Here is a 24,901-nt window from a genome sequence, read left to right on the forward strand (position 1 = left end):
TCGCACCACCGACACCTGGCGCTGCCAGTCCTGGAGGCCTGCAACGGTATCCACCAGGATCCGAAGGTTTGCAGACACGGAGTCCAGGGAGTTAGACATTCCCGCCAGGGACTGTGCGATCTCAACCTGTGTGTGCACAACGCCATCCAGCACATGTGTCAGGCGGTTGATGCTCTCGGCGACTGACTGCTGCGACTGGCCAATGACCTGGTGAGACTGGGCCAAGGCCTGCAGGGCGCCGGCAATGTCGTTTTGCCTCTGGCACATTGCTGCCTGTGAGAGGGCAACCCTGTCCAGGGCCGAGGATGACGCGTGCATATTAACCCCAATGCCTTGCATCACCTGACCCATTGCCTCAACTGCGGATGCCACCCGTGCGGTGTCGGACTGGGTCTCTGCCATGAGCGGCACCACTCCCTGCTCGTGGACGCGGTTCGACTCCTCTAACAGCGTCTGCAGAGTCTGGAAGGCAGCCCTCATCCCGTCGTTGTTTCCCTGGGTTTCTTGAGGCATCGGCTGTGCAGGTGGGTTGAGAAACTCCAGGAACTCCGAAAACGTCTGGGAGCCAGCTGCATCCTGGGCCTGGTCTGGCCTCCGCGAGTCCAGGCCATCGGTTGCTCCGACCTCCACCTGCTGTACCTGCTCAGCTGTGATGTGCGAACCAGACTGTGACCCAGGAGATTCATCACTAAATAGGCCCGCCGGGGTGAGTGACTCTGGGATGATGGATGTTGTGGGAGATAGCAGTGCCGCAAGCCCGATGTTGTCGCAATTTAGCGCCTCCTCTATGGTGTGGGGCCGCTCAGAGTCCGGAGGGTTATCGCTGGCCATTTCCGTGGCTTGTGTTCTCGCCACCCTCTGGGCGTCCTGATCCGCAGATTGGGTTGGGGAGGATGGGACTCCCCGCTGATCGGGCACCCTCTGTCGTGCGGCCCCGGGTGAGGTGGCGGCAGATGCCTGTGTCCGTCTGCAGCCAGACGGCCCTGGTCGTTCGGCATCACGTCCTAGGGAAGAGAATGAGACGGGTTATTTAGATTTGCTCGGCAGGCCGCTGGACGGTCCCAGTGGGCAACGTGTGAAGGAACAGAGGATGGGGGAGGTGTCCCAGTGGGCAGGGTGTGTGAAGGGACAGAGGATGGGGGAGGTGTCCCAGTGGGCAGGGTGTGTGAAGGGACAGAGGATGGGGAGGTGTCCCAGTGGGCAGGGTGTGTGAAGGGACAGAGGATGGGGGTGGTGTCCAAGTGGGCAGGGTGTGTGAAGGGACAGAGGATGGGGGAGGGGTGGGTGTTTGTCAAGGAGGGTTTGTCTCACTTGCTGCAGATCCGCCAACCTCGCATAGCGCGACATCCCGGGTGGCAGACCCCCCAACAAGGTCCAGTGCCCTCTGCTCAAAGGTGGTGAGGGGGTGCAGGTTGGGCGAACCCCCTCCAGTCTTGTGCCGCTCACAGTTGTTGTGAGCGGACTTGGCCTGTTGGGGGAGGGTACATAGGTAGATCATTACAATACGGCAGGTATCAGCAGTCCGTTCAGATACTGGCACAGTTTTGGGGGTCAAGTTGTCATAAGACGATTGCATCTCTCCACGGGGCCAGAGCGCTGGGTCTGTGACAACTTTGTGAACCATCCTCAAATAACTCTGCCCCAATCCCCCTCCACCCCCCCGTGCCAGGGGGGAGGTGGGTGATTAAGTAAAGTGGGGGGGGGGGGGGGATGGTTGTGACCAGGGGGCACCTTCTTGTCACTTACCCTGGCAGGCCTGGTGAGGTCATGAAGCTTTTTCCGGCACTGCTCTGCAGAGCGAGGGATCTGCCCCACAGCACTGACGGCAGCAGCCACCTCACGGCAGGCCTGGCGTACCGCGCTGGCAGGTTGGCGATGCCCTCTCCGCGGGCGGATGATGCCCCTCCTCGACAGCATCGAGCAGCGTCTCGACATCGGCCTCCACAAAACGAGGTGCAGCTCTCCTGGGCCCTGACATCATGGCCTACAGATTCTGTGCTCGCCCGTGCCTTTTTACGGCGTCGGGCGACGTCACGTGGGCGTGATCGTGTCGTCGCCGCGTTTCGTCGTCATCGCGCACGTGATTGACGCTGCCGCGTTACTAGCCCATTTCCCGGAAGTGAATACGTCAGGAAATGGACCGTTCCCGACCGTCGTAAAACGCGCCCGTTTTTTACGACAATTTCGCGATTTTTCGCGGGTGCGGAGAATTGCACCCTAAGTTTTGTATTCTAACTTGTCTGGGTCAAGAAATTTGGCCGAATAATTTAATTAAGTTATTAGTGACCACCTTAGATTTATGGCCCTCACCTCTGGATGCCTCCGTAAATTAAAGTATTTTACCTATTAGCTCCTCTATGAAACCCACTTTGAATTTGATCACTTGCCAGTCTTTCTTTTCTAAGGAAAAGCCCGTTCAGTCTTTGTTGGTATTTCAAATTCTCAGTTCTGCTATCCAGGTAAGTGAATCATTTTTCCACCTTCTCAAGTGGAATATGGAGACTACAATGAAACACAATCCTCCACAAGTGCGGTGAACCCACTCAATTTTGAATTTGATCACTTGTCATTATCATAGAATTTACAGTGCAGAAGGAGGCCATTCGGCCCATCGAGTCTGCACTGGCTCTTGGAAAGAGCAGCCTACCCAAGGCCAACACCTCGACCCCATCCCCATAACCCAGTAACCCCACCCAACACTAAGGACAATTTTGGACACTAAGGGCAATTTATCATGGCCAATCCACCTAACCTGCACATCTTTGGACTGTGGGAGGAAACCGGAGCACCCGGAGGAAACCCACGCACACACGGGGAGGATGTACAGACTCCGCACAGACAGTGACCCAAGCCAGAATCGAACCTGGAACCCTGGCACTGTGAAGCAATTGTGCTATCCACAATGCTACCGTGCTGCCCAGTCTTTCTTTTCTAAGGAAAAGCCCATTCAGTCTTTGTTGGTAGTTCTATCCTCTCAGTTCTGGTATCCAGGTAAGTAAATAATTTTTCCATCTTCTCTGGTGGAATATGAAGACTACAGTGAAACACAATCCTCCACAAGTGCGGTGGAACCAAGGTTTTATCCTAGTTTAACACGATTTCTTTGATTTTGAATTTTATTCCTTGACAAATGAACACCAGTGTTTCAATGACATTTGTTAACTCCCTCTGATCTCCATAATTGTTTAATAGAACTACACATAGTATCATGGGGTCTACCTATTTTTTGGCCTTGACCAAACCTCTATGCATTGCTTTCTGAATCACTAACAATGCTCTTTCCAACATAGATGTAAGCATACTGATAATTCACAGCAGTACTGAGCAGCACTGAGGGAGTGCTGCACAATCAAAGGTGTCACCTTCAAGCGAGACTTCATACACAGATCTTGTCTGCTTCATCAAGTGGACAGATTAAAGTTGTGTTCTGAGGTAGCAATGTTGGGTTCAACAAAGGGAGAATTCCCAGCTGTTCTTGGTTTCATAGAATTTAGTGCAGAAGGAGGCCATTCGGCCCATCGAGTCTGCACTGGCTCTTGGAAAGAGCACCCTACCCAAGATCAACACCTCCACCCTATCCCCATAACCCAGTAACCCCACCCAACACTAAGGGTAATTTTGGACACTAAGGGCAATTTATCATGGCCAATCCATCTAACCTGCACATCTTTGGACTGTGGGAAGAAACCGGAGCACCCGGAGGAAACCCACGCACACACGGGGAGGATGTGAAGACTCTGCACAGACAGTGACCCAAGCCGGAATCGAACCTGGGACCCTGGAGCTGTGAAGCATTTGTGCTATTCACAATGTTTAATCACATTATGTTTGAAATCATGAAACAACCTTGAACAAACCGGATTCAAGAAAGCATTTTTCCACACAGAATTTAAGCATATTCAGAATATTAAAAGAAAATAGGAACTGTAGACGAGTTTCTAAAAAATAAATTTAAAGAGCAATAAATGATGTGGAACAGACTACCGGCACAAAAACCTTAAAGGGTTTCAGGGAGGAATTGGAGAAGTTCCTGTTAACAAATCAGATTCACCATTATTAGAAATGTATCAAAGGAATACAGTGAATAGGTGGCCTCGATGATCCAAAGGTTCTGTCCTGCCGACACGGTTACAGTACAGAGAACAGTGGCTGTTTCTTTGGCTCTCCCGTGCAAAATTCCTCCTTTAGACAACACCAGAAACAACATATCTAGCCATTTGTACATCCATTTTCTGTTTGTGATACTTCAGTGTGTGAAATAACTGCAGCATTTGCCTACATGAAAATAGCTTATTTTTGAAATGCAGTCACTATCAGCTGTGAAGTGTTTTGGGATAACTCAAGGATGTAATCAGGTGCTAAATAAAAGCAAATTACTGCAGATGCTGGAATCTGAAACTAAAGAGAAAATGCTGGAAAATCTCATTAGCTACTGGCAGCATCTATAGGGAGAGAAAAGAGCTAATGTTTCAAGTCCAGATGACTCTTTGTCAAAGCTCTAACAAAGGGTCACCTGGACTCGAAACATTAACTCTTTTCTCTCCCTACAGATGCTGCCAGACCTGCTGAGATTTTCCAGCATTTTCTCTTTGTAATGAGGTTCTAGCTGGCTGCAAGATTAATCTTTGTTACCCATGCTGCAACCTATTGTTCATCCATTGGCACTCATTAATTCAGATTTCCCCTGAGTCACAATGCCATTTCTCCTTTCTACCAATGACCATTCAAACCGTTTCCTAATAATCAGATAAAATGTCATTAGTTCACACTACCTGCATTACTCTTAGTAAATGATTAAACTCATTAGAGTTTTTCTTCAACTTACTGCTAGAGGATAAAATTGGTGCTGCAGAAATGGAAAAAAAAAGGTTTGTTTGTATTATGGACAGCAGATTCACAATACCAGCTTTGCACTCAAGCAGCAAGTGGGCACTCTATCCTATTTTAGATTCTTTAAAGTTGCAGGAACAAAAGTAGGCCATTCAGCCCTTCAAGCCTGCTCCACCATCCAATCAGATCATTGGAAGAATTCCAAAGGTTCACCAGTGCCTTGTTTGTAGAAACACCTACTCATCTCAGTCTTAAATGGCCTACCTCTTAGAACATAGAACATTACAGCGCAGTACAGGCCCTTCGGCCCTCGATGTTGCGCCGACCTGTGAAACCATCTGAAGCCTATCTGACCTACACTATTCCATTTTCATCCATGTGTCTATCCAGTGACCACTTAAATGCCCTTAAAGTTGGCGAGTCTACTACTGTTGCAGGCAGGGCGTTCCATACCCCTACTACTCTCTGAGTAAAGAAACTGCCTCTGACATCTGTCCTATATCTACCACCCCTCAATTTAAAGCTATGTCCCCTCGTGTTGGTCATCACCATCCGAGGAAAAAGACTCTCACTGTCCACCCTATCTAACCCTCTGACTATCTTATATGTCTCTATTAAGTCACCTCTCAGCCTTCTCCTCTCTAACGAAAACAACCTCAAGTCCCTGAGCCTTTCCTCGTAAGACCTTCCCTCAATACCAGGCAACATCCGAGTAAATCTCCTCTGAACCCTTTCCAAAGCTTCCACATCCTTCCTATAATGTGGTGACCAGAACTGCACGCAGTACTCCAGGAGCGGCCGCACCAGAGTTATGTACAGCTGCAGCATGACCTTGTGGCTCCGAAACTCAATCCCCCTACTGATAAAGGCTAGCACACCATATGCCTTCTTAACAGCCCTATTAACCTGGGTGGCAACTTTCAGGGATTTATGTACCTGGATGCCGAGATCTCTCTGTTCATCGACACTACCAAGAATCTTGCCATTAGCCCAGTACTCTGCATTCCTGTTACTCCTTCCAAAGTGAACCACCTCACACTTTTCCACATTAAACTCCATCTGCCACCTCTCAGCCCAGCTCTGCAGCTTATCTATGTCCCTCTGTATCCTATAACATCCTTCAGCACAATCCACAACTCCACCGACCTTCGTGTCATCTGCAAATTTACTACCCCATCCTTCTGCACCCTCTTCCAGGTCATTTATAAAAATGACAAACAGCAGTGGCCCCAAAACAGATCCTTGCGGTACACCACTAGTAACTGAACTCCAGGATGAACATTTGCCATCAACCACCACCCTCTGTCTTCTTTCAGCTACCCAATTCCTGATCCAAACCGCTAAATCACCTTCAATCCCATACTTCCTTATTTTCTGCAATAGCCTACCGTGGGGAACCTTATCAAACGCCTTACTGAAATCCATATACACCACATCAACCGCTTTACCCTCATCCACCTGTTTGGTCACCTTCTCAAAAAACTCAATAAGGTTTGTGAGGCATGACCTACCCTTCACAAAACCATGTTGACTATCGCTAATCAACTTGTTCTTTTCAAGATGATTATAAACCCTATCTCTTATAACCTTTTCCAACATTTTACCCACAACCGAAGTGAGGCTCACAGGTCTATAATTACCAGGGTTGTCTCTACTCCCCTTCTTGAACAAGGGGACATTTGCTATCCTCCAGTCTTCCGGCACTATTCCTGACGACAAAGACGACATAAAAATCAAGGACAAAGGCTCTGCAATCTCCTCCCTGGCTTCCCAGAGAATCCTAGGATAAATCCCATCTGGCCCAGGGGACTTATCTATTTTGACATTTTCCAAAATTGATAACACCTCCTCCTTTTGAACCTCAATTCCATCTAGCCTGGTCGACTGAACCTGAGTATTCTCCTCGACAACATTGTCTTTCTCCAGTGTAAACACTGATGAAAAATACCCATTTAACGCTTCCCCTATCTCCTCTGATTCCACACACAACTTTCCACTACTATCCTTGATTGGCCCTAATTTTACTCTAGTCATTCTTTTATTCCTGATATACCTATAGAAAGCCTTAGGGTTTTCCTTGATCCTATCCGTCAACAACTTTTCGTGTCCTCTCCTCGCTCTTCTTAACTCTCCCTTTAGGTCCTTCCTGGCTAACGTGTAACTCTCAAGTGCCCTAACTGAGCCTTCATGTCTCATCCTAACATAAGCCTTCTTCTTCCTCTTGACAAGTGTTTCAACTTCCTTAGTAAACCACGGTTACCTTGCTCGACAACTTCCTCCCTGTCTGACAGGTACATACTTATCAAGGACATGCAGTAGCTGTTCCTTGAAAAAGCTCCACATTTTGATTGTACCCATCCCCTGCAGTTTCCTTCCCCATCCAATACATCCTAAATCTTGCCGAATAGCATCATAATTGCCTTTCCCCCAGCTATAATTCTTGCCTTGCGGTATATACCTATCCCTGCCCATTGCTAAAGTAAGCATAACCGAGTTGTGATCACTATCACCAAAGTGTTCACCTACATCTAAATCTAACACCTGGCCGGCTTCATTACCCAGTACCAAATCCAATGTGGCCTCGCCCCTTGTTGGCCTGTCTACATACTGTGTCAGAAAACCCTCCTGCACACACTGCACAAAAACTGACCCATCTATAGTACTCGAACTATAGTATTTCCAGTCAATATTTGGAAAGTTAAAGTCCCCCATAACAACTACCCTGTTACTCTCGCTCCTGTCGAGAATCATCTTTGCAATCCTTTCCTCTACATCTCTGGAACTATTCGGAGGTCTATAGACAACTCCCAACAGGGTGACCTCTCCTCTCCTGTTCCTAACCTCGGCCCATACTACCTCAGTAGACGAGTCCTCAAACGTCCTTTCTACCGCCGTAATACTTTCCTTGATTAACAATGCCACACCCCCTCCCTCTTTTACCATCTTCTCTGTTCTTACAGAAACATCTAAATCCTGGAACCTGCAACAACCATTCCTGTCCCTGCTCTACCCATGTCTCCGAAATCGCCACAACATCGAGATCCCAGGTACCAACCCATGCTGCAAGCTCACCCACCTTATTCCGGATGCTCCTGGCGTTGAAGTAGACACACTTCAAACCAGCGTCTTGCTTGCCGGTGCCCTCTTTCGAACTTTTAACCCTATCCCTGACCTCACTACTCTCAACATCCTGTACACTAGGACTACAATTTAGGTTCCCATCCCCCTGCTGAATTAGTCCTGGGATTATGACCCCCATCCCTCTCAGTCCCCAGTTTTAGTCTCACCAGCCAGAGGAGAAATCGTCTATCGACCCTGTCATGCCTTGTAATAATTTTATAAATCCCAATGAGGTCACCCCTCATTGCTTGAAACTCTAGAGAATAGAGATCCAGTTTCCTCAATCTCTCCTCAAAACAACCCTGCCATCTCAGGGATTACACTCAAATCCCTCGGTGAAGAAGGCCAACATGCAATTTGGAAGGCAAATAGTTGCTCCACCTACATGCTAACTTTCATAGAACGTAAGAATGCAGAAGGAGGCCATTCGGCCCATCGAGCCTGCACCGACCCACTTAAGGCCTCACTTCCACCCCATCCCCGTAATCCCCAATACCCCTCCTAACCTTTTTGGCCACTAAGGACAATTTATCATGGCCAATCCACCTCACCTGCACGTCTTTGGACTGTGGGAGGAAAGCAGAGCACCCGGAGGAAACCCACAGGCATGGGGAGAACGTGCAGACTCCGCACAGACAGTGGGGAATCAAACCTGGGACCCTGACTCTGTGAAGCCACAGTGCTATCACTTGTGCTACCGTGATTCATGAACAAGGACACTCAGATCCCTTACCAACCTCTCAAAATTTAAGAAATATTCTGCCTATTTTCTTCACCAAGTGAATAACTTAACATTATATTTCATTTTCCATGTGCTAGTCCATTCATTTAGCCTGTCCAAATCCTCATGAAGCCTCCTTGCATCCTTATCACAATTTAAACTGCTTGTCACCCAGTTTCAGTTCTTTCAATTCTGAAATCCAACTTCTTCCTCACAATTCTTCTAGAGACTTTGTTTTGTATTTTTCCAATCCTAACCAACAATACCGCACTGTAAATAGCTTAACTGAAGGTGAAATTGTCAACATTCCTGACCCTATTATCAGATCTTCAGTTATCTACCAAAGACTTTTCCAAAATGGTGTTTCATCACTGAGCTCAAGTATTTCAGCAAACCTTAATGATCTTTGAAGCCCAATTCTGTCAAAGGCTTAAATTCTGCTCACATAACCAGCAATTATAAAGGAAAATATTTCACCCTCAACCCTGTATTATCAATGCTACTTTGGTTAATACTCTTCTGAACTCTTGTCTTGCATTTATTCAAAGCTTCAAATATGCTATCCTTCACACTCGTCAACAGCAGTGCTCACAAGACAACTGACTGCTCTGAATCACTCTTTCCCAAAGCTTTAATAATGTGGAAATCCCCCTTTCTCTATGAGGGATACACAAGAGAGAGAACACAAATTCATCCACATAAAATTGCAAAGTGTAGGTCCGACTTGGGTCACTGTCTGTGCAGAGTCTGCAAGTTCTCCCCGTGTCTGCGTGGGTTTCCTCCGGGTGCTCCGGTTTCTTCCCACGGTCCAAAGATGTGCGGGTTAGGTGGATTGGCCATGACAAATTGCCCTTAGTGTCAAAAAAAAGAGGTTAGATGGGGTTACTGGGTAACGGGGATAGGGAGGTGGGAGCTTAAGTTGGGTGCTCTTTCCAAGGGCTGGTGCAGGCTCGATGGGCCAAATGGTCTCTTTCTGCACTGTAAATTCTATGAGGTTGAATCTACAAAATCACTCCTAAAATTTGCCAACCAGAGACACTACATAAACAAAGCCAAGTGTTCCAACAGTAAGCAAAAATCCTATCTTAACTATCAGACAATTGAACATTGATTGCACATTGTCATCCAGTTTCAGTTCTAACAAGAACAGTTCATTACATTCCTCCGACAAGTACATCATCCTATTTTCGTTCTGAAAGTGAGATCCTTCTAAATGCAAGTCATCACTGGGCTTTCTCTCCTGCAAACTTACATGTGTGTTGTTTCACCATGGATGTGTCACAACATACCATTTGTACATTAATGAAGCTGCAACTTCAAGACACAAAAATGTGTCATTAACCATTCATCGTGTCCGAGGTATTTCAATTGCCCATCAGTCACCAGACATTTTAGAAAATAAAACTACATAAGTACAAAACAAAAAGGTTGCGAATGATCCGATTGCAGTGCAGGGTGTTAAAGGAATAAACACCAATGTCAAATCATTGGAAAAGCTGCCCTTACTGAGGAGTTAACTCAGATAGGTGCAAATCACCACAACACTGCCGGGTTGCCGGGGGGGGGGGGGGGGGGAGAGGAGCTGGGCCAAGTCCCCGGCTCCCCTCCCCACCGGCGAATGATGCACTGCCACCCGGCCCCGACTGGAGTTGGGGGAAGTTTCCGAGGGAGCCCATCGCCGGGTAAGGTCACAGCCTGGCCGCTCCCTGATTCACGGACAGAAGCCCAGTCATCCCTCCCCTCACCGGGCCGGTCACTCACACGACAGCGGCTCCTGGATCGCTCGCGGTCAACTGCCGCCACGCTCTCAACCAAACACGATTAAAGCCGGTGATTGACAGACCCGCCACCCATCCAGGAGGCCGGCCGCTTGGGCGCTTAACCAATCGGCGACAGGGATGAGTGCCGCTCCCCGGCACCCTCCCCCGACGCACAGGTTCGGTTGTCATCAAAACAGGAAGCTCAGCAGGAGAAATGCGCATGCGTGGACGACACGCACACTGCACCCTGGGAGTGGTAGTCCATCCAGAGTGTGTCTCCAAATTTGTCACCAGCTGTCCTCTCAACAAACTTGTGGGCAGCCAGAGGCCACCTCAGGAGGAGCAGAAGAGGCAAGGCGAAGGCATCAGGAACTCCTTACCTCCAGACAGGATGTCTTTAGTCACCAGCTGAGACTCCAGTTGCCTTTGAAAATAATCCCAGCATCACCATTGCTTCTCACTGCTATCCTGTGGTTTCAGATAGATGTTGGAAGGCTAATAACTTCCTCTGGGGCAGACTGCAGATACCCTTGAAGGATGATCTCGGCCAGGTCTGGGCCCTTCTGGCCCCAGCTTCTAACTAAACCATCCCAGAAAAGGTGGTAGCATTGTGGGTTGGCTAGCTGAGAGGGAAGAACAAAGGCATTGGCAAAGTGACAGCGGTGGGAGCACAGATTCTAAGAGAGGACAGCAGGATGGTGAACCATGGAACTCAAAACTTCCAGTAATCTGACGGAGGACAGATTTCTGTGTGAGCCTGTATGCGTCTTTGAATATGGAGATCTGCAGACTTGATGGCAGCATTCTGAGCCTGCATGATTATAAGAGTGGATCTATGAATTCTGCCTGAGCTTCCACTAAATTACTGAGACATTGGGTGAATTCCACCTGCACCATCAACCACGATAACCTGGGCCACAAGTGCAGTCATGGAGTTGGTCAGCACTTCCACAGTGAGAAAGATGTGTCCGAACTCTGTGTAATGTCCTGTACCTTGTTGGAGCCAGACTCTTCAAAACACAATGGCAGTGTCATGGGGCTGTCCAGCAAGCATCCTGATACACCAAGAATCTCGGTGCAAGGTTAAAGTCAAATGCAGCAGCCACCCGGTATGCTTTCCTGCTCCCCCCACTGCAGCGAGAAGTCACATCGGCGCAATTCACTACAGGTCCATAAAAGTTGGGAACAGGCACCATGGACTCTGAGGGGGAAGCAAGGAAGTGAGTATCCCTCTCCACTTAACTCCAGGGAATACAAAGGAACAGCAGCTGCTGGCCAGATGCCCATCAGGGTGGGGATGGAGGGGGCAGAGCTTAAATCGAGCTGGGGTTTGGGGAGCTCGAGCTGGGCTGGAGGGGACAGATCAAGGGGTCTCCCCTGGGATGGGGATCGCTTTTGGTCTGTGAAGCCTTCTTTCTTTCATGTCTGACATCGCATAACACATAAAGCACAGCTGCAGCCTGTCTGTTCTAAAGTCTTCTGAACTAATGGCACATTTTCACCATAAGAGTAGCTGGCACCACTCAGACATTAAAGTGTGAGATCGTGGGTGAGCTTCTCCCAGGACTTGATGCCAAGATCAAAGCTTGAAGCCTTCAGAATGTCCTTGCAGCACTTCCTTTGTTCACCATGATAGCACAAACAAGACTCAAGCTCTCCATTGAAAATTTGCTTTGATAAGTTAAATGACCGGTCCAATTCAGTTGCGACTGTCTCGATAAAGTGTGGATGCTTGGCACGCCAACTCGGGTCACTGTCCCAGTGTCCGATATGTGGTCCTATTTTCTGACCTTCAGAAGCTTCCTAAGGTAGCCCAAGTGAAAGTGGTTGAGCTTATTGGCATGGTGATGGTGCACAGTCCAAGTCTCGCATTTGTAGAGTAGAATGAGCAAGGCTATTGCTCTATCGACTTTTTTGGTAGACATACTTACTCCTCTTCATTCCCAGACTGATCTTTGAAGTTTGCAAACGACTAACCTTGGACAATTCCTATGTGTGTCTCATTGGAAATATAGACAGCCTGAATGTATGCTGTTTTCACTGCTGAGGATTTAGGATGTTATTGAACACTGTGCAATCATCAGCAACCATGCCCATTTCTGAACTTATGAGAGGAAAGCTCATCCATGAAGCAGCTGAAGATGGTAGGACGCTGCCCTGAGGAACTCCTGCACTGATGTCCTGGCTTCCAACAACCAGAACTATCTTCCTTTGTGCTTTGTGTGACTCCAGCTATCGAAGTGTTTTCCATTTCCCGTTAATTTCAATGTTACTGGTTTTGTAATGGTTTAGATTTATGTTACATTTAATATAATGCTCATTAACCCTATAACCTGTTCTAATGAATAGCCTCCTCTTAGTAACCAAACCATTAGTAGTAACTATTAAAACCCATGGCTGTACAATAAGCCAAGATTCTATTTTTTGGGGGAACATAGAAGGAGGCAGAAAAGACAAGTTGCTTCAGCATCCAGATGATGTTTTACATTAATGTTTGCAGGCATTCCTGTCAATTCAGATTTTGACATTAGCAGGAATATTCATCATGATGTAGCTTCAAAATTAATTTGGCGAAATTAATGGGCGGCACGGTAGCACAGTGGTTAGCACTGTTGCTTCACAACGCCAGGGCCCTAGGCTCGATTCCCGGTTTGGGTCACTGTACGGAGTCTGTACCCTCTCCCTGTGTCTGCGTGGGTTTCCTCCGGGTGCTCCGGTTTCCTCCCACAAGTCCCGAAAGATGTGCTTTTCGGTAATTTGGTAAGAAGTCTTACAAAACAGGTTTTGTAAGGTTTTACAGAACTGCTCCTTCCTCAGGTAAATGAGCAGGAATGCTCCGAAGTGCAGTGCTCCGAAAGCTAGTGTTTGAAACAAATCTGTTGGACTTTAATCTGGTGTTGTAAGACTTCTTACTGTGCTCACCCCAGTTCAACGCCGACATCTCCACATCGTTAGGTAATTTGGACATTCTGAATTGTCCCTCAGTGTACCTGAACAGGCGCCAGAGTGTGGCGACTAGGGGCTTTTCACAGTAACTTCATTGCAGTTTAAATGTAAGCCTATTTGTGACACTAATAAAGGTTATTATTATTATTATTTTGAACAGTCGCTGCAAAATAATTAATATATAGAAGCTTGTCAATGATAAATTAACTGAAGAGGTAAAAATATTGAAATCGGCGGCAGAATCAGTAATTCAGACAGAGAAAGAAATTGAGATTACGTGTCAGAAGTAGATTGCTGAGTGGTCACACTAATAGAAAAACGCAAGAACCACTTCCGGTGGCGGCTATGAGGGAATAAGTCGCACATTTAGTGGCTCTCGCTCTGGTCTGACTTTAAGACCTTTTCCCACGACTTTTTTGAACTTTTGAGCGCTGGAGTGAAAAACAATAGCACTCTAGATCTGGATCCATACAGAGTTGTATTTGCTTTAGGAGCAGAAGGGAGCGAAAACAGGCAAAGAAGGGGCTGAACAAAGGTGGTGTGGAAGCTCAAGTGGGAGGAAAGATGGCCGATGAACAGACCACGGAAAGGACGGTACAGGTAGCACTAGACAACATGCTGCAGGTCATGAAAGAGAGCTTTGCAGCACTGAAGGGGGATAATTTGGAACCTCTCCAGAAAGCAGTGGAGCATCTTGACCAGAGGCTGGATGCTCAGGATAAGAAGGTCCAGGCACTGGAGAAGACAGTGGAAGAGCAGGCAGATTTCCAAATGGTAGCGGACGTGGACATTTAGTAAGTTGAAGGAGCAGCAAGCAAGGCTGATGGACAAGCTGGAGGACCTGGAAAACAGGTCTCGCCGGCAGAATCTGAGAATCATTGGGGTCCCGGAGGGGGTCGAGGGAGTGGATGCCACGGCATATGTGGCAGACATGCTGCAGAAGCTGGTGGGGGATGATTTCTTCCTGCGTCCATTGGAGCTGGACAGGGCACACAGAGTGCAGGCGAGGCAGCCACGAGGGGGAGGGGGGCCCGGGGGAGGGGGGGGGGGGGGGCGCGGGCGATGGTGGTCAGGTTCCATAGGTTCGTGGACAAGGAGCGGGTTCTACAGTGGGCCAAGAGCACGAGGATCTGCTCATCGAACAACAGTGTCCTGTGTAACGACCAGGATCTGAGCCAGGAGGTGGCCAGAAGGAGGGCAGCCTACAGACAAATTAAAGAGCTCCTGTTTAAAAAGAAGGTCAAGTTCGGGCTACTTTTCCCAGCGCGGCTTTGGGTCACATACCGGGAACAGCAACATTATTTTGACGACCCGGAGGAAGCGATGGACTTCGCTAAGGGGCATGGACTGGTGCCGAACTGAGGACCCATGGACTGAAGTTAGAGTATACTAAGGGATGTCTGCAGTTGTTCACAGATTGCCGTTCGTGTTAGCGATGTCGTTCGGCATGCTCTTTTACTTAAAACTGGGGGTGTTCTTGTGTCTGTGTTTGCCTGTGATGAGACCATCAATTCACAAGACACGTGATTGGAAGTGAACAGTGGTTTTAATAATCTTACAACAGAGCCTGCCTGCGACAAGATGAACTGGCAGCAGGCTCATGACTGCAGAGCTTTATACTTCCGGTCAGTGGGAGGAGCCATGGGCGGAGCCAAGAGTGGAGCCCAGTACAAACTCGTCATCGCCCCCTATGGGCAGAGCCGCGCAACGGCTCATATACAGAGCCCACAAGGACACAATACATATAATACAACACAGTGTGAATTACTAGGTTTATAATTCACCACAGCCTGTTTGAAAGTTTTAAAGTTAAAGCCAAAGTGATAGTTAAAGTTTAAGTTGTTCGGTGCTGGGGGGCTGTTCGGGTTCTCTGCTTTTTTCTTCTTCTGGGAATGTTGCTTTGTTCTTTGTTTGTTTTCTCTCTGTCTCGGTCCCAGAGCGATTGCTCGAACAGGGCTGTTCTGGGGAGGTGGTGTTGATGGGAGGGGGGGGGGAGGGGAGCGGGGGGACAATAGGTGTGAGACATGGTGGCGCCGGAGTTGAGAGCCACCAGACTAGCTGCTTTGAGCTAGTCAACGGGAGCAAGGTGGGGGGTTTGAATACAGCCAGTATATGGCAGGGGTTAGGTTACAAGGGGTTGTTGCTGGGGGGGGGGGGGGGGGAGATGATCTGCTGACGAGGGAGGGAACTGAACCAGGTAACAGAGAAGGGGTCGGGGGTGGGAGCTGCCAAGAGGCGGACCGGGGAGGCGCGGCACATGGGCAGGGGGTGGGCCCAAGAAGGGGGATGGCTGATCGGCGTACGGGGGGTGGGCAGGGTGCCCTCCAACCAGGCTGATCACCTGGAATGTTAGAGGATTAAACAGGCCGGTCAAGAGGACACGTGTGTTCACGCACTTACGGGCTCTGAAGGCGGATGTAATGTTGCTGCAGGAGACACATTTGAAAGTGGCGGACCAGATTAGATTATGGAAGGGCTGGGTTAGCCAGGTCATCTATTCAGGGCTTGACGCTAAGACCAGAGGGGTCACGATCATGATTAACAAACGGGTTAAGTTTGAGGCGGACAGCACAGTTGCGGATGGTGGGGGTAGATTTCTCGTGGTCCGGGGCAAGCTTGAGGGGGTGAAGGTGGTCCTAGTGAATGTTTACGCTCCAAACTGGGATGATGTAGATTTCATCAAAAGACTGCTGTGGAAAATCCCCGACTTGGATTCGCACAAGTTGATTATGGGTGAGGACTTTAATACAGTCCTCGACCCCGACCTGGACCGGTCGTGCTCCAGAACGGGCAGGGTCCCGGCAATGGCAAGAGAACTGAGAGGGTTCATGGAACAAGTGGGATGATGGGGGGGGGGGGGACGGACACCTGGAGAATCAGCCGGCCGACGGGGGAAGGAGTTCTTGTTCTATTCACATGGTCACAAGGTTTATTCTCGTATTGACTTCTTTATTATGAGTAGGGACTTTTTGGAGGGGGCGAGGGATACAGAATACTTGGCGATCACTATTTCGGACCATGCTCCACATTGGGTCGACCTGCTGGTCTGCAAAGAAAGTTACCAGCATCCACAATGGAGGTTAGAGGTGGGATTGTTGGCAGAGGAGAGGGTGTGTGTGTGAGAGTGGGGAAATGCATGCAGGATTACCTGCAGGTCAACGATACAGGGGAAGTCTCAGCAGCGGTGCTCTGGGAGGCGCTGAAGGCGGTGGTGAGATGGCAACTGATCTCAATCCGAGCCCATAGGGACAGAACGGATAGGGCAGAGACGGACAGACTGCTGCAGGAGATGACACAGGAATATGCGGACGCCCCGAGGGCAAAGCTACTTAGGGAACGACGGAGACTGCAGGTGGAGCTGGGAACGCTATCCACTGGGAAGGCGGTAGAGCAACACAGAAATGCCAGGGGCGCGGTGTATGAGTATGGGGAGAAAGCCAGCAGAATGCTTGCACAGCAACTCAGGAAGAGGGAGGCGGCCAGGGAGATAGGGACGGTAGTGGACGGGGCAGGGAACCGGGTGGGAGACCCGGCAGGACTGAACAGGGTATTCAGGGACTTTTACAGTAAGCTGTATACCTCGGAACCCCCCACGGGGCCAGAGGGGATGAGGCGCTTCTTAGATGGGCTGACCTTCCCAAAGGTGGGCAGGGGGATGGTAGAGGGGCTGGGGGCCCCGATTAGAGCTGAAGAAGTAATGGGGGGGGGGCTGAAAGCCGTGCAGTCGGGTAAAGCCCCGGGGTCGGACGAGTATCCAGTGGAGTTCTACAAAATGTTTGCGGGTATACAGGGGCCGGTGCTGGTTAGGGTGTTTAACGAGGCGAGGAACAATGGGGTGCTACCCCCGATGATGTCGCAAGCCACCATCTCGCTGATATTAAAACGGGATAAGGATCCGGAGGTCTGTGGGTCCTATAGCTCAATCTCCCTGATTAATGTAGGCGCTAAACTGCTGGCCAAGATCCTGGCGTCCAGAATCGAAGACTGCGTACCGGACGTGATTGTGGAGGACCAAACGGGGTTTGTTAAGGGCAAGCAGCTGGTAGCCAATCTAAGAAGGCTACTCAATGTGATTATGATGCCCCCGGAGGGCAGAGAGGTGGAGGTAGTGGTGGCAATGGATGCCGAAAAGGCTTTTGACCGGGTGGAGTGGGACTATTTATGGGAGGTGCTGGGACGGTTTGGGTTTGGAGAGGGCTATGTGGACTGGGTTAAACTGCTATATCAGGCCCCGGAGGCTAGTGTAAGGATGAACAGGACGACATCTGAGTGTTTTAGGCTACACCGCGGGACAAGACAGGGATGCCCCCTCTCTCCACTGCTGTTTGCGTTGGCCATAGAACCGCTGGCAATTGCTCTGAGAGCGGCAAGGGGATGGAAGGGAATGGTCAGGGGGGAGGGGGGGGTTAGAACACAAGGTCTTGCTCTATGCAGATGACCTGCTTTTGTATGTGTCAGATCCAGCGGCAGGGATGGATGGGATTATGGAAATCCTAGGGGCGTTTGGCCGGTTTTCGGGCTACAAGTTGAACATGGCAAAAAGCGATATGTTTGTGGTGCAGGCGAGGGGTCAGGAGAATAGGCTGAGGGAGCTACCATTTAGGCTGGTTGGGGAAAGTTTTAGGTATCTAGGGATACTGGGATACTAGCGCGACTGGGGTAAGATGCATAAGTTGAACTTGTCCAGGCTGGTGGAGCAAATGAGCGAGTTTCGGAGGTGGGATGCACTCCTGCTGTCACTAGCGGGGAGAGTTCAGACGGTGAAGATGACGATCCTCCCGAGATTCCTGTTTATTTTTCAGTGTCTCCCTATTTTCATTCCGTGGTCCTTCTTTAAAAGAATCAATAAAATCATCCTGGGATTTCTTTGGGCGGGGAAGACCCCACGGGTAAAGAGAGGGATGCTGGAACGGAACCGTAGCGAGGGGGGGGGGGCTGGCATTGCCGAACCTCAGCAACTACTACTGGGCAGCTAACATAGCCATGATAAGGAAATGGATGGTGGGTACGGGGTTGGTTTGGGAATGGGTGGAGGCTGCTTCGTGCAGGGGCACCAGCTTGGCAGCCCTGGTCACGGCTCCCCTGCCGCTCCCGCCGGCCAGGTACTCCACCAGCCCTATAGTGGTGGCGGCTTTGCGGATTTGGGGCCAATGGATGAAGCATGCGGTGGAAGTGGGAGTGTCGGTCTGGTCCCCAATATGTGACAACCATCGATTTGTCCCGGGGAAGATGGATGGCGTGTTTCGAGCGTGGCGGAGGGCTGGGGTGGGAAGGATGGGCGACTTGTTCCTGGAAGGGAGCTTTGCGAACATAAGGGCGCTGGAGGAGAAGTTCGGGCTGGCGAGGGGGAATGATTTTCGGTATTTGCAGGTGCGGGATTTCGTAGGTAGACAGGTCCCGTCCTTTCCACACCTTCCACCAAGGTGCATCCAGGACAGGGTAGTTTCCAGGGGTGAGGTAAGAGAGGGGAGAGTCTCGGATATTTATAAGGAGCTTATGGGAGCGGAGGACACAGGGACCGAGGAACTGAAACTTAAGTGGGAGGAGGAGCTTGGTGGGGAGTTGGAGGGAGGCGTATGGGCAGATGCTCTGAGGAGGGTAAAAGCAACCGCAACATGTGCCAGGCCCGGCCTGATTCAGTTCAAGATGGTTCACCGGGCCCACATGACGGTGGCCCGGATGAGCAAATTCTTTGGGCTGGAGGACAAGTGTGTTAGGTGTGGGGGAGGACCAGCGAACCATGTCCACATGTTCTGGGCGTGTCCAAAACTCAGGGATACTGGCATGGATTTGCGGACGTCATATCCCGGGTACTGAAAACAAGGGTGGCGATGAGTCCAGAGGTGGCGATTTTTGGGGTGTCGGAAGACCCGGGAGTACAGGAGCGGATAGAGGCCGACGTTGTGGCCTTTGCTTCCCTGATAGCCCGGCGATGAATACTGTTGGCCTGGAGGGACTCAAAGCCCCCAAGGAACGAAGTATGGCTGTCGGACATGGCAAGCTTTCTGGGCTTGGAAAAAATCAAGTTCGCCTTACGGGGATCACTATCGGGGTTTGACCGGAGGTGGCAACCATTCATCGACTTCTTTGCGGGGAACTAATCATCAGCGGGGGTGGGGGGAGGGGGGGGGGGGGGGCGGTGGTGGAGGGGGGTAGAATAGCGTAGAGTAGGGGGGAAGAATAGGCGGGTCTATCTGCGAGAGTGGTACTGTTATTTGCACTATATTTTTTGTAATTGGTATCTGCACACTAATGTATATTGTTACTGTTTACAATGCCAAAAATACCTCAATAAAATTGTCTGTTTAAAAAAAAAGAAAAACGCAAGAACCAATATGTTAAAATGGTCGATGAAAAAGATGCTGAATTGAAATGCTGGAAAAAGAAGAAACTTTATCACTTGATCAAAGTACCAGAAACAGAGTACCACAACCTCCCATCATGCATGACAGACCAAGACTGTGAAAGAGCTGTCAAGACATAAGACTTTGTCGCATTGTGCTGATGTGTGCCCGCATGGATTATAATATCAGGTGCTCAACAGAGCAAGAGCCAACATGGAACTGGAGAGTGGCACCGCCCACAGAGTGATGCATGTAGTCACATGGTCAGAGAGCAGAACTCTGGACAGAACTCAATAAGCAGAAAACCTGCATGGACCAAGAAAGATCGTATTTGGAACTGTAAATCCTAACAATAAAAGTGTTTATGTTGAAATGTACAAGCCTCGAGATCTTATGAATGAGCCATCCCAACTGCAACATAAAAAACCCTTATTAGGACTTCTGGTGGCGGCTATGAGGGAGTGGGTCGCTCATTTGGTGGCTCCCGTTTCGGTCAGACTTTTGGACCTTTCCCCCTGACCTTTTTGCACTTTTGAGCGCGGAACTGGAAAGCAATAGTACTCAGGTGCTGAACCCATACAGAGTTGTATGGACTTAAGAAGCTTGAGAGACCGTAAACAGCAGAAGAAGGGCACGATGAATGCTGTGAGAAAGACCAATATGGCTGATGTCCAGAGCAAGGCGCTGACAGCTCAGCCTACAGCAGCTGCTACAGGCCATGCTGGAGGGCTTTTTAGCTCTGAAGCGCAATAATTTGGAGCCGCTCCAGAAGTCGATTGACCGATTTTATAAAAGGTTGGATAATCAGGCTGAGAAGCTCCAGAAGCTGGAGAAGACGGGGGAGGAGCAGGCCGACTTTCAAACGGTGGCGGACGTGGAGATTCGGAGGTTGAGGGATCAGCAAAAGATGCTCCTGGAAAGGCTGGAGGACCTGGACAACAGATCTCGCCAGCAGAATGTAAGAATCGTTCGCCTCCCTGAGGGGGCTGAGGGGCTGGATGCTGCCGCGTATGTGGAGGATATGTTTCAGAAGCTGTTGGGGAACGAGGTGTTCCCTCGCCCGCTGGTGGTGGACAAGGCACACAGAGTGCAGGTGAGGCAGCCGCGACGAGGGGGTCCCGCATGAGTGATGGTGGTCCGGTTCCACAGGTACCTGGACAAGGAGCGGGTTCTGCAATGGGCCAAGAGCCATGAAGCTGCACTTGGGACAATGGCACCCTGCGCGTTTACCAAGACCTGAGTACAGAGGTGGCCAGGAGGGGGGGAGGCTACAGGCAGGTAAAGGAGATTTTGTATAAGAACAAGGTGAAGTTCGGGCTGCTTTTTCCGGCGCGACTGTGGGTTACGTATGAGAGCCAACACCACTATTTCGAGGAACCCGAGGAGGCGATGGACTTTGTTACAAAGCATGGGCTGGCCCTGAGCTGAGGACTCTTGGACTCATGGTAGAACTTTTAAGTCTATTTTGTTTCTCTCTCGCTGTGAGAGATGGCTGCATGCTTGGGTCTGTTCTTTTTGAGTTTTTTTCTTTTCGACATTTTTAGGTTGATGTATTTTGGTTGCGATGTATTTTTTTCTTGTTCTTTTTCGGGGTTTCCTTGAATGTTTTCTTTTTGGGTTTCTTGTTTGGTTGGAGTTTTGGTAGGGGGAAAATATAAAAAAGAAAATAGTTAATAGTTAAAAAGGTGCGGCTATGATGGGGGTTTCGCGGGAAATTAATTTTTGCATTCTTTTTCTGTGTTTGGAGAGAAAGGGCTGAGAGTGCCTGGTACTTCTTATCTCTTATTGGTTTGATTTAAATTGCACTATTGTTGGGGATGTGTCTGACTTGTATAGAGTTTTTGTTTAAGCAGGGCTGGTTTGGGGAGGTGGTATGGATGGGACGGGAGGGAGGGGATCCAGGGAACAATGGGTGAGAGACGCACTGGCATCGAAGCTGGGAGCCACCAGTCTAGCTGGGTGGGCTAGTCAATGGAAGACAGGTGGGGGGGGGGGGTGTTCATATAGTTAGATTAGAGCAGGGTTAGGTGGTAGGATGGTGTTGCTGGGCGGGGGGAGGGGGTGGAGGGGGGAATTGCTCTGCTGACAAGGATGGAAATTGGACATGGCAACAGTGAGGAGGTCATGGGTGGAGCCAGCCAGGAGGCGGGCCAAGGATGCACAACACATGGCTGGGGGGGCTGGCCAAGGAAAGGGGATGGCTGATCGGCAAAGGGGGGGGGGGAATTTCCCCCCAACCAGGCTGATCACCTGGAATGTTAGAGGGCTAAACGGGCCAGTGAAGAGGGAGCGTGCGTTCGCGCATTTGTGGGTTCTGAAGGCGGACGTAGTCATGCTGCAGGAGGCGCACCTGAAAATGGCAGACCAGGTTAGGTTAAGGAAGGGCTGGGTTAGTCAGGTCTTTCATTCGGGGTTCGACTAGGGGGGTTGCGATCCTGATTAATAAAAGAGTTCAATTTGAGGCGGAGGGTACAGTTGCGGATGGGGGCGGCAGATTTGTTATGGTTAGGGATAAGCTCGAAGGGGTGAGAGTAGTCTTGGTTAGTGTGTATGCCCCTAATTGGGATGATGTGGATTTTATCAGGAGGTTGCGAGGGAAGATCCCCGACTTGGACTCGCGCAAACTGATCATGGGTGGGGACTTTAACACAGTCCTGGACCCGAGCCTGGATCGGTCATGTTCAAAAATGGGCAGGTTGCCAGCGATGGCAAAGGAACTGAGAGGGTTCATGGAGCAAATGGGGGGGCCTGATCCGTGGAGATTGATTTGGCCGTCGGCGAGGGAGTTTTCGTACTACTCCCACGTATACAAAGTGTATTCCCGAATCTATTTCTTTGTCATAAGTAGGGACTTGCTGGCCCGGATGGTGGGGGCAGAATATTCGGCAATTGCCATATCGGACCATGCTCCACACTGGGTTGATCAACAGATTTATAAGGATAGCTTTCAGCACCCACAATGGAGGCTGGAAGTTGGATTGCTAGCGGATGAGGCAGTGTGTGAGAGACGCAGGAGATGCATGCAGAATTACCTGCAGGTAAATGATACCGGAGAAGTCTCAGCAGCGGTGCTTTGGTGGCACTGAAGGCAGTGGTGAGAGGGGAGCTGATCTCAATCTGGGCTCATAGGGGCAGGAAAGATAGGGCAGAAACGGACCGACTGGTTCAGGAAATTTTACGGACAGACAGGAGCTTCGCGGGGTCCCCGAGGCCAGAGTTACTCAGGAAACGACAGAGGCTGCAGGCCGAGTTCAGGGTGCTGACTGCAGGCAAGGCCGTAGAGCAGCTTAGAAAGGCAAAAGGCGTGATATATGAGCATGGAGAGAAGGCCAGCAGAATGCTCGCGCAACAACTAAGGAAGAGAAAAGCTTCTGAGGAGATAGGTAGGATAGCGAATGGGGAGGGAAATCTGGTGGGGGACCCGGCAGGGCTGAACAAGGTGTTTAAGGACTTTTATAGTAAGCTGTACACTTCGGAACCCCCCAGTGGACCGGTGGGGATGAGGCGATTCCTGGACGGACTGACCTTCCTCAGAGTGGGTAGGGGTTGGTAGACGGACTGGGGGCCCTGGTCAGGATCGAAGAGGTATTGGGGGGCCTGAAGATCATGCAGTCAGGTAAAGCCCCGGGGCCGGTTGGGTATCCGGTGGAGTTTTATAAAAAGTTTGCCGAGATAGTGGGGCCGGTGCTGGTCAGGGTTTTCAATGGGGTAAGAGACAGAGGTGTTCTGCCCCCTACGATGCCGGAGGCCACTATTTTGCTTATACTGAAACGTGGTAAAGACCCGGAGGCCTGTGGGTCTTACAGGCCGATATCTTTGATCAACGTAGACGCTAAGTTATTGGCCAAGGTCCTGGCGACTAGAATTGAGGACTGTTTACCGGAAGTAATTGCGGAGGACCGAACCGGGTTCGTAAAGGGTAGGCAACTAGTGGCCAATCTAAGAAGGCTGCTTAAAGTGATAATTATGCCCCCGGAGAGCAGGGAGGCAGAGATAGTGGTAGCTATGGATGCAGAAAATGCTTTTGACTGGGTCAAGTGGGACTATCTGTGGGAGGTGCTGTAACGGTTTGGGTTCGGGGAGGGGTTCATTGACTGGGTTAGGCTGTTATATCAGGCCCCAGAGGCTAGTGTAAGGATGAAGATGACAACATCAGATTACTTCAAACTGCACCGCGGGTCAAGACAGGGTTGCCCTCCCTCCCCACTGCTATTCGCGCTGGCCATAGAGCCCCTGGCAATTGTTCTGACAGCTTCAAGGGACTGGAAAGGGCTGGTCGGGGAGGGGAGGGGGAGGGGGGGGGGGGGGGGACATAGAGTCTCGTTATATGCGGATGACCTGCTGTTATACGTATCGGACCCAATGGCGGGGATGGACGGTATCATGGAACCCCTGAGTGAATTTGGATGGTTTTCAGGATATAAATTGAACATGGCTAAGAGCGATTTGTTCGTAATTCAGGCGAGGGGGCAGGAGAGTAGGCTGAATGTGGATTGGGAGCAGCTGTTTGAAGGTAAATCCACATTTGATATGTGGGATGCTTTTAAAGAGAGGTTGATTAGAGTGCAGGACAGACATGTCCCTGTGAAAATGAGGGATATAAATGGCAAGATTAGGGAACCATGGATGGCAGGTGAAATTGTGAAATTAGCTGAGAAGAAAAAGGTCGTATAAATAAGGTCTAGGCGACTGAAGACAGACGAAGCTTTGGAAGAATATCGGGAATGTAGGACCAATCTGACACGAGGAATGAAGAGGGCTAAAAGGGGTCATGAAATATCTTTAGCAAACAGGGTTAAGGAAAATCCCAAAGGCTTTTATTCATATATAAGGAGCAAGAGGGTAACTAGAGAAAGGGTTGGCCCATTCAAGGACAAAGGAGAAAAGTTTTACATGGAGTCAGAGAAAATGGGTGAGATTCTTAACGAGTACTTTGCATCGGTATTCACCGAGGAGTGGGACATGATGGATGTTGAGGTTAGGGATAGATGTTTGATTACTCTAGGTCAAGTTGGCATAAGGAGGGAGGATGTGTTGGGTATTCTAAAAGGCATTAAGGTGGACAAGTCCCCAGGTCCAGATGGGATCTTTTCCAGATTACTGAGGGAAGTGAGAGAGGAAATAGCTGGGGCCTTAACAGATATCTTTGCAGCATCCTTGAACACGGGTGAGGTACTGGA

General features: G+C 49.8%; 1 protein-coding gene across 4 annotated transcripts in view; it reads right to left on the reverse strand.

The window, feature by feature from the left end:
* Positions 1 to 10,557, reverse strand: part of LOC119951673 (transmembrane protein 33-like) — a 183,097-nt gene extending 172,540 nt beyond the window's left edge. Inside the window, exon 1 of one of the 4 annotated variants that reach the window (XM_038774876.1) lies at positions 10,014 to 10,086. In XM_038774876.1, coding sequence (XP_038630804.1) covers positions 10,014 to 10,016 — 3 coding nt within the window. In that variant the 5' untranslated portion in view covers positions 10,017 to 10,086. Of the gene's footprint in view, positions 1 to 10,013; positions 10,094 to 10,416 lie in introns of those variants that run through there. The other 3 variants (XM_038774877.1, XM_038774874.1, XM_038774873.1) reach the window with 3 other exon arrangements.
* Between the last annotated feature and the right edge of the window lie 14,344 nt (positions 10,558 to 24,901).

This window comes from Scyliorhinus canicula, chromosome 17, assembly GCF_902713615.1.
Source record: "Scyliorhinus canicula chromosome 17, sScyCan1.1, whole genome shotgun sequence".
Lineage (NCBI taxonomy): Eukaryota > Metazoa > Chordata > Chondrichthyes > Carcharhiniformes > Scyliorhinidae > Scyliorhinus > Scyliorhinus canicula.